At 40.5% G+C, this 10,949-nt stretch overlaps 1 protein-coding gene across 1 annotated transcript; it reads right to left on the reverse strand.

Annotated features, from left to right (window-relative positions):
* Positions 1-5,460: 5,460 nt before the first annotated feature.
* Olfr331 (olfactory receptor 331) lies at positions 5,461-6,435 on the reverse strand. The gene has a single exon (NM_001011861.3). It carries the CDS (start codon positions 6,433-6,435, stop codon positions 5,461-5,463), a length of 975 nt encoding a protein of 324 aa, NP_001011861.3.
* Positions 6,436-10,949: the final 4,514 nt, after the last annotated feature.

The raw sequence follows: 10,949 nt of genomic DNA on the forward strand, positions 1-10,949 counted from the left end.
TATATAAACAACAAACAGGCTCAGGAAAAAAAATCAGGGAAACAACATCCTTCACAATAGCCACAAATAATATAAAACATCTTGTGGTAACTCTAACCAAGCAAGTGAAAGACTTGTATGATAAAATCTTCAAGCTGTGGAAGAAAGAAATTGAAGATGGTACCAGGAGTTGGAAAGATCTCACATGCTCACATGCTCATGGATGAGTAGGATCAACATAGTGAAAGTGGCCATTCTACTAAAAGCAATCTGCAGATCCAAAGCAATACCCATGAAAATTCTAACACATTTTTTTCAGACCTTGAAAGGATAATACTAAACTCCACATGATATAAGAATAATCTCTTCTTGTGTACTGTGTGGAAGCATCACCTGTCAATAACAGCTAATGGCCAATAATGGACATGAAAGAGGGAGGGGGGGAGGAATTCTGGGAAAGAGTTAGGCACGAAGAAATGACCACTGAGTGCCAGGAGCCGTCAAGGAGAAGCTAAAAAACTAGAAGGTGATCTTCCTGAGATGGTTCTGCCATGGATTAAAAATCTATGACAGATTTGCTCCTTTAGGCAAGGCTGAGAATTTCAGCTTTGAGCAGATTTCTGCAGAACAACTGAGATGCACTGTTTTGTAGTGATGCTATATAGACAAATGGATGATGTCTTAATTCTTAACGATTATCCTAAAAGAATTCCTAAAATTATATTAGTAATTATCTAAGCTCTTTTATAATAGGACTATTACAATAATCAAAACTGTAATGAGAACTCTGCCAGTCTTTAGTGTCATGAGTTAATTGCTTCTGAGATAGCAAGCAGCCATCTACAACTTAGGGCACATTCCAAGAGGTTGTAAAACCATTAACCAAAGGTCATAGAAAGTGAACTAAGAATTTACTATAGGTGCAAGGATAGAAGATAAAATATCGGCTGGGTCTATCTATACAAAACTTTACTAATAACTTTGTCAGAAAAATTATGGTTTTTAACTCTCCATGAATCTGTAGAGCTGGTGACAGATGATGAATGCTTAGCCAAATAATTACTCCTAATGGATATGCATGTAAACATTCCCTGTTGTAAACTTATTTGATTTATGATTTGTATTTATGTGTCAACTTGTGATGAGTTTTTTTTTTTTCCCGTGTGATCATGTATTCTGAAAGACGTATAAGTGCTGAGGACAAAGAGCAGAGACGGGCCCTTTCCCCTTTTCCTTAGAGGACTTTCATAAGAAACATTAGCATTTAGAAATAAAAGCTAAAGCCACTTTTCTTTTCTTTTTTTTTTTAAATTTAATTTTATTTTTATGAGGTATTTTCCTCATTTACATTTTTAATGCTATCCCAAAAGTCCGCCATACCCACCCCCCCAATCCACTACCCACCCACTCCCCCGTTTTGGCCCTGGCGTTCCCCTGTACTGGGGCATATACAGTTTGCAAGTCCAATGGGCCTCTCTTTGCAGTGATGGCCGACTAGGCCATCTTTTGATACATATGCAGCTAGAGTCAAGAGCTCCGGGGTACTGGTTAGTTCATAATGTTGTTCTACCTACAGGGTTGCAGTTCCCTTTAGCTCCTTGAGTAATTTCTCTAGCTCCTCCATTGGGGGCCGTGTGACCCATCCAATAGCTGACTGTGATCATCCACTTCTGTGTTTGCTAGGCCCCGGCATAGTCTCACAAGAGACAGCTATATCTGGGTCCTTTCAGCAAAATCTTGCTAGTGTATGCAATGGTGTCAGCGTTTGGGAGCTGATTATGGGATGGATCCCTGCATATGGCAATCAAAAGCCACTTTTCAATATGTCCCCCTTTCTTCCTGCAACTTCAAGTGGTAGGCTGGGAGTTAGAGCAGAGACAGAGTTCCTGCAGAGATAGAACAGAGGCTGCATTTCTTAAACCCCCCCCCCCCTCCCGCGCCCCTCTGTTTTACTATGAGGTGTTAAGCCAGAGACTGCAGCTTCTGACCTCAGGAGCAACTCAGACAGGCAGGTCAGCTACAGAAGCAAAGCCCTTTAGGCTGAAGACAGGTGAATGTTTTATTATCAAACAGCAGCTCTAAATATCCCTTAAGACCAAGTCTTACTCCTGCCGATGCTCTCCCACGTATGCTTAACTTTCAAGAGAAAACCAAGAGAGAAGTGCCGGGGATGCCCCCACTGCACCCCACCCCCACTCTGGTACCCAAATGCTGAGTAAGTCTGACAGATGAAACTAAGGAGTGATAACCAGCCATGTGGCAGACAGACTAGTTTAAACAGGTTAATTAAGTTAGGAGCTATCTGGAGAACAAAAGCCTAGGCATTTATTGATAAAATATGAGACTCTGAGTTATTCGGGAATTGGGGCATGGATGGAAAAGCCCTCAGCTACAAATGGTATAAAAATGTAAGTTTTTTTTTTTTTTAAATCCAAGCTTAGAACCTGAGAAAAAGCCCTGGGTGGAAAGGCAGGGAACAGGCATTTCCCAGAGCCAAAAGTAGTTTTCTAAGGTGGGGTGGAGTGGGGTGGTGGTGGGCATGGGGGGTTGGAGTGGGAAGGCTAAATCCCTTCAAGAGAGAGCAAACCAAAAGCCACAGTGCATGTCAGAGGCAAGAGTCTTTTAAGAGGAGGACCATTAGTTAACTCAGCTGGCATGGTGTTGGAGCCATGCCTCAGTTTCTCGTGGCATGGAGTTTTAGCGCATTTCCCAGGCAGGGCGTTGAGACTGAGCCGCCTGGGCCAATTAGCCTGAGGAAAAAGCCTGCAATGACCGGGAGCCACAACAGGCAGTGGCATACTGTGGCCTGAAACCACCTTCCCAGAATGGGCAGAGGTTGGAGACAGGCCCAGCCCGATGTGGCAGGTCATGTGAGCCCGGTACTACTGGCTGGTGAAAACCTGCAGCCCTCTGGAGTTGGGGAGAGAGGGGTTCTGACCAGAGTGGGGCAGAGCCTGGGTCGGCAGCCTGCTTGAGTAGCTGAGAGACTTGGCAGAAGCCCGCTATAGAAATGTAGAAATGATGGGAAAAGCTGAGAAGTCAGAAGATTTGACGTGACACTTGGGGACTCCTTAAGGACAAAGTTAGAAATTAAAAAGAAAAATACTTTCTGTATTTAAAAAAATGGAAAACTCGATGACACCATGCAAACGGGTCCCATATAATTTTGCTACAATTATCAGCATAAAAAAAATCATATGTAAAATAATGATTGCAATTTTATATATCTTTCTTAGGAGATCAGAATAAAGCAAACTTAGAGAAGGAAAAGACTGAAAAATTAAATACTGAAATGGAGGCAATAGAAAAGAGATTGGAAAATCATGACTCAGAACGAAGGCTCTTCAGGGGAATCCAATCCGGAGTCTATGGCACCACCTTGTGATGAAATTACAAAATGTCAGTCTATAGAAATGCTAAATGAAGAGGCTCCAGCTATAAACCAACATAATCAGACTAGACGTATGGATATTGTCAAGGATCAGTTACTAAATGAGGGTCTGTATGCTGAGCTAAGAACATACATTATATTTAATGAAGTCCCTTTAGTGCAATGCCATACAATAGCTTATGTGTTTCATTTTGTAGAGTTTGAAAATTTAAAATTTCGTACAGCTGATGCACATTCAGAGTTCCAAGGGGCTTCTGCCTTGAACTCTGAAAAGTATGATTTTCAGAAGTGAGTATGACTTTCACCTCTAAAAGAAATATTGCACATTTCTTTTAGAGGTGATGGCTATCTTGGAGATGCCTTTAAAGACTGAAGCTGATAATGCTTCAAAATATGTATCCATCAGAATTCAACAACTTTTTAGACATTATGTCATAGAACATCTTACAGATGTATTTTACAATCCTCCAGGTCAATCAAATGTAAAAAGATCAACTACACTTTACAGGAAATGCTCATAGAACAGAAGTGATCTCCCAGAGATAGATTAAATTATTGACTTTAACAATTTTAAATGTCAACGAGACGGTTGCTAAAATGCACTGGGTTTTTGAAAGGACTGATGATTAGATCTGCTTGCCTTAACTTCAGAATGGAAGGAGGGAAATGTGTTGTGGAAGAGGTTTGGCCCTTGTTTTCACAAGAGAAAGAAACTATGTATTGCATCAAAATTAATAAAGATTAGACTTGAGTGGGGAGACCTTCTGAAAATCTTGGCAGCAGACATGAGGGAAGAAATCAAGAACAACAAAACAGGTAAAGTATATGCTGATCCATCTACATGGGAACAGCTCTGAGATTGCTGAGACATGAAAGTGTCTCTGTATAGCAAATAAATATAGTACAGAACCCTCAAGACTTAGCATGCCAGCCTTTCCTATGGCGTGGATGGAAAGTTTTATTACAGATTGGACATATTGTCCAAATGGACTTATAAGGTTTGATTTATTTTTCCTGCTTGAACACAGAGCAAAGAATAACCTTTAGATGATTTGTGCACACTGCATGTCACATACATAATGCAGAAATATATGTTACATTTGAAAGTTTATATGTTTGCAGAGTAAAGGATCAGACACCAAAGAAAACAAGACACAAAGCCCAGGTGATCCGACCTTACAAACTGCCTCAAATGCTGTTTCCTCAAGAATCTGCATCAAGGACAACGTTAGTTAATACAGCTAGCTAGCTATTCCAGCATCAGAAACTGCTCCACTCAGGACTTCAACACTATACTTTACCAGCACAGAGAGACTAAACAGCAAATGATGCAGTTAGTTCTAGGACTTGGCCAATATCCCAGTTTTCTTAGGGCCCCCCCAAAAGATCATCACCCTCAGGAAGCAATTTTAAGAGAACAATGCCCGAATGATTTATGACTTGTTTGTGCTTTGTAACAATCCATGAGACTTTGGAAGATGTCATTGGGAGAAACCTGAACCCATGTTCCTGAGCCATGGTCATTCATATTTGGCTCAAGAATAGGTGATTCCTCATTTACTTTCAATAGAAGCTGTGGTTGGTTTTGAGGGATATATTTATATGAAAATACAGATACACTGACAATTTGAAAACCTTGGGGTCAATGATACTATTCAGACCCAAATCTCTTTTAACCCTTATTTTTACTATATTGTAAGATAGGAGCTGAAGGGAGAAAACTGTATCTTGATCTGTAGTCACCTCTGATTAATGTTGTTAACGACTTTTCTTACATCTCACTCTAAGCTTTATCAATTAAACACCTCATGACCATTTATTGTTCCATATGACATAATTTCAAATGATAAGACCTTTGTCCCATGAAATTAAACAGTAATTATCAACTTCATAAAAAGTAACAGTGGCAGAATGCAAATAAGATTTATGAATTGACAAGAAGTATATCAACAAAGAAATTTTCAGATTAGAGAAATAGTTTACAAAAAGGGATGAATATGAAATGGGGCATGATGGATCAGCAATAACATCAGCCTGAGACTTGGATCAACACATGTGTAGAGTCAAGGAAGAGAAATATGGATTACAGCTTACTTTACTGTTTCTTGAAAGAGGGTGCTCACACCTAACAGTTTCTTCATAGCCTCTGTGACATTCTTATTCCTAAAACTATAGATTAGTGGGTTCAACAGAGGGGTGAGTATGGTGTAAAACATAGACACCACCATGTCCTTCTCAGGGGTGTGGAGAGAGGCAGGGAAAATGTAGGTATAGATAGCAGCACCATAGTAGAGGGTGACCACAGTCATGTGGGAGGAGCAGGTGGCAAGGGCCTTCTTCCTGCCCTCTGCTGAGTTCATCCTGAGAACAGTGAGGAGGATGGATGTATAGGAGCCTGAAATGACTGTCACAGGGATGAGAAGCATGAGCACACAGCACACATACATGAGGGTCTCATAGAGCCAGGTGTCTGAGCAGGAGAGCTTTGTCACAGCAGGGACCTCACAGAAGAAGTGATGGATCTCCCGGGATCCACAGAATGGGAAGGTCATGGTGACAGGGGTGAACATGAAGCCATCCAAGGATCCCAGGATCCAACAGACAGACATCAGCAGGAGACACACCCTGTGGTTCATGAGGACAGGATACTGGAGTGGATGACAGATGGCCACATAGTGGTCATAGGACATGGCAGCAAGAAGGAAATATTCTGACCCTGCTAATGTCAGGTAGAGGAACATCTGCATCCCACAGGCAGCAGCTGAGATCTTGTGGCTCCCCAGGACCTGGTCCATGAGCATCTTGGGCACAGTGACAGAAATGTACATCATGTCCATGAGGGACAGCTGGCTGATAAAAAAGTACATTGGTATGTGGAGGTGGATTGGTATGTGGATGTCAGAGAGTATCAGCAGGATCAGGAGGGCGTTCCCAGACAAGGCCATCAGGAAAACCACAAATATGACCACAGCAAGCAGGGCAGGGTGTTTGGATTGACTGAAGAATCCCACCAGGGTGAAATCTGACTGTGTAGTGTAGTTGTTCATCCAGGTGGTGAGGTCCATGGGTGTCTCCTAGGCAACCAAGAATGTTTTGGGGTTAGTGTCATAGAAACAAGTGCTCAATGATTTATGCCTCAACCTGCCTGTGCTAAGTTCTCTGGGCCTGAAAATCTAAGGACTGCAAATTACACATAATTCAGCCATTTTTTTTAAAGCTTGGAATTCACATCTTGGTCACAGGCATTGGGGATTCAGGGTAAATTTTCCATAGTCCAAAGTCATGAACTTTCCTAATGACAGTGTCTTCTCTCAAGTACTACAAGCCTGAGAAATGCTGTCCCATGCTAACCCAATGGTTAAAAAAAAACCAGTGACAAAAAAAAATACAAAATCAAAATTATTTTGAAAATTTGGTTTTAAAATATGAAATAATCTTTGGCTTTTATGGTTTGAGGGTGCAATTGGAAGACTGAGGTATAGTTCATATAAAAATATTTTAAGGTAATAATTTAAAAGAGAAATTTCAACCAGGTGATCCTCCTCAGTCCCCAGGATCTGGAGACTCTGAGAGTTTCTGTGCTGCCTGGAGGAAGCCTCACCTTCACACAAGAAGGACCGATCCTCAGAATCCTAAAAGGCTTGAGGCAAGAAACCACTAAACAGCCAAATACTGCTACCAGTCCAGCCACTGTCACTCAACCTAGCATTCCTCCATCTGCTCTACCTAAAATAATGCTACTGAAGATGATGGTGGTAGTGATGATGACAATGATGATGGTGACAACTATGTCTTTTGATTTTGCCAAAGTTAAATAAAGCAAAAAATATATGTTTTTTCAGTATCGGAAGATAAAAATGGAGGAGCATGTTTGCACACGCGTGCACACACACACACACATGCACACACACACACACACACTGTTAGAGAATTAAAAACTCACTACCCTGGATAGCCAGCTCAGAGATGGCTAATATTACTGTATTGTTCCCTCCACCCCACACTCACAGGCCGCCTCTGTGTTAGATGCTGAGAGAAATCCAGGGACACATGAACAACCTTGAGTGCACTAAACAAGGTCAGTGTCCAGCTATGCTGGGAAAAAATAGGTGAATTCAAATTAAGTTGGATGGTTTCAGTAGGTACAACACAGTAAGAAACAGTGTCCCACAGAATGGTTCCATCCTTTCTGACCAGTCTCAGAGATTTTTTTTGGGGGGGGGAGGTTGGGGAGAAAAATCACATTTACTAGTTAAGACAACCATAGGCTGGCTATAACACACATTCTAAAAGGTGGACTGTCTTTTAAATATTCAGAGGTAATTTTTTCAAGCCTCACAATCATTTCCATAACTATTTACAAAGTAGAAGGTCCACATTAAGACACTGAACAGTAAAATATGTAATTAATGCTCCAATTGTCACCTATAGATAAAAATCATGAATCTGACTAGCCATGGCATTGAAAGCCACTCAGAGAACTAGAGGATGAACCAGTTTTCAATGTCATCACCCTGGAAAACACGCCCAGCTCCCACCCCCAGCACATTCCAATTTGTTGTAACATAAAGAAGGCATTAACAATAAAGCCCATTTTAAAAACCAAAAATTAAACGAACTTTCTTTAAGACTTTTGTCCTGGGCAAAACCACACCATTTTCTGGCAAGATATTTAGACCTACTTTCAGCCATTCTGAAATAAAGCTGTTTGCTGGTAATCCCACTTAAATCTAAAGCTTTCCCCATCTTTCTAGCTGTAAGCAATATTGAACCTAATCCAAAAAACCTTTAACTGTGCCTTTGGTTAGGTTGCCTGACTAATGGTTTATTTTGAGGTTTTATTCCTTGTGACTAGCCTACAGTTTCAAGACCCCTAAAGTCCCCTGAAATGATGTGGAGACATTACTGACTTATAACCAGGTGTGACTATAAGCACTCGGGCAAGTCTGTGAGAACTAGGAACCTACAAGGTAACTCGCACTAAGGACACAGTGCACAGCTCTTGGGTTAACAATCTTTTAGCTTTGTGCATTTTGGCAGTTGACAATAAAGCCAAGAGATGGAATAAAATTTAGATAAAGCAAAATGTGTCATCACTTAAAACTGTTTTGCAAAAGAAGTCACCATGTTATTTATAGAGTCCCTGTCATGTAGTTCACTGTTAAGGAAAATGGCTATTAAATGACCTCTACTTCCCTGATGCTGAAGACTACTGGCAAAGCTTTTATGCAATGAATCTGGAATTATAAAATTCGCTGTCTCTAACGTCTTCGCATACAAACAGATCATCCTAAGGGCCTTCTGAGTTCCTCTCCTAAATCCAGGAATGGGAAGTGGTCAACTTTCCTTGTGTAAAGATAAACACTGAAACAAAAATACCACCCCACCTGCCAAATGTACTGTCTAAGCCAAGTTTTACATGACATTATATATGTAAAATTAAGTACAATTTCCACTTAATTAAGTCTTTGAATATCTTTATTGGAAGGCCATGCATTGCATCATTTATTGTATTTGCAATCACTGTGCAGTTACTTTTGTGGAAGCACTATCTGCATTTTCTATTACCAAAAAAAAAAAAAAAAAGAAAGCCTAAAAGTTGTTTCAGGAATGTGGAGAAATATCCAACTTAAATAGTGAAGTGAATGCACCATAGTTACTGTAGCGCTGTAGCCATTTCTGCACTTCCCATGTTTCTTTTTTTTTCCTCTGATCTAATTTCTGTACTATACAGCCAATTATAATATTTTTGATAATTTCATGTGCTCTTTTTATAAAACTTAATAACCACACCTTCATGTACATTGATGTAGGGCTAAATTATTGATCATAATGTTGTGAAACTCTTTTCTAAACATAATTCTGAAAATAACATAATTTTATTCTTTTTGATGTTTTTAACTTAGTAATTTTGAGTCAAACAAAATAATAGGCTTTTCCTGTGATATATACACACATATACCACTGTACATTTATCATATGCATCTCTGAATCTATAGTCCTCCATTCCTTCTACTAATAATCTTCCATTCCTTATGCTTCTATATGTGTGAGATAGGAAGTGAGAGAGAAATTTAAAGAGAGTAATAGAATCAGAGAGAAAGAGAAAGAGAAGAGATCAAGTTCATTTGGTGCTGTGGAAATGTCCCAGATCTGTAGTTTTCCAATACTAAATGGTAAGTTATCAAGGGCTACACTCTTAGAGAAAATGATTACTTCCTTTCCAAGAAGTTAAGAGTTACCAATAGCTCTAAGTATGGGGATGGATTTTCACACCCAAATCTTCTCTCCATGCTGGGATATCATTCTCTCAACACCTAATTCTTACTTGAACCTAATGTAATGCCCTTTTCATTATAATTTTATTTTTTTCCATTTTTTATTAGGTATTTAGCTCATTTACATTTCCAATGCTATACCAAAAGTCCCCCATACCCGCCCACCCCCACTCCTCTATCCACCCACTCCCCCTTTTTGGCCCTGGCGTTCCCCTGTACTGGGGCATACAAAGTTTGTGTGTCCAATGGGCCTCTCTTTCCAGTGATGGCCGACTAGGCCATCTTTTGATACATATGCAACTAGAGTCAAGAGCTCCGGGGTACTGGTTAGTTCATAATATTGTTCCACCTATAGGGTTGCAGATCCCTTTAGCTCCTTGGGTTCTTTCTCTAGCTCCTCCATTGGGAGCCCTGTGATCCATCCATTAGCTGACTGTGAGCATCCACTTCTGTGTTTGCTAGGCCCCGGAATAGTCTCACAAGAGACAGCTACATCTGGGTCCTTTCGATAAAATCTTGCTAGTGTATGCAATGGTGTCAGCTTTTGGATGCCGATTATGGGGTGGGTCCCTGGATATGGCAGTCTCTACATGGTCCATCCTTTCATCTCAGCTCCAAACTTTGTCTCTGTAACTCCTTCCATGGGTGTTTTGTTCCCAATTCTAAAGAGGGGCATAGTGTCCACACTTCAGTCTTCATTCTTCTTGAGTTTCATGTGTTTAGCAAATTGTACCTTATTTAGCAATGGCATGTGCTGTAAGATCGAGAATTGACAAATGGGACCTAATGAAACTCCAAAGTTTCTGCAAGGCAAAAGACACCGTCAATAAGACAAAAAGACCACCAACAGATTGGGAAAGGATCTTTACCTATCCTAAATCAGATAGGGGACTAATATCCAACATATATAAAGAACTCAAGAAGGTGGACTTCAGAAAATCGAACAACCCCATTAAAAATGGGGCTCAGAACTGAACAAAGAATTCTCACCTGAGGAATACCGAATGGCAGAGAAGCACCTGAAAAAATGTTCAACATCCTTAATCATCAGGGAAATGCAAATCAAAATAACCCTGAGATTCCACCTCACACCAGTCAGAATGGCTAAGATCAAAAATTCAGGTGACAGCAGATGCTGGCGTGGATGTGGAGAAAGAGGAACACTTCTCCATTCTTGGTGGGATTGCAGGCTTGTACAACCACTCTGGAAATCAGTCTGGCGGTTCCTCAGAAAATTGGACATAGTACTACCGGAGGATCCAGCAATACCTCTCCTGGGCATATATCCAGAAGATGCCCCA

Source organism: Mus musculus, chromosome 11 (genome assembly GCF_000001635.26).
Source record: "Mus musculus strain C57BL/6J chromosome 11, GRCm38.p6 C57BL/6J".
Lineage (NCBI taxonomy): Eukaryota > Metazoa > Chordata > Mammalia > Rodentia > Muridae > Mus > Mus musculus.

Excerpts from the sequence above, each read along its gene's own strand:
- Olfr331 (NM_001011861.3), bottom strand. The coding sequence starts at position 6,435 with ATGGACCTCACCACCTGGATGAACAACTACACTACACAGTCAGATTTC.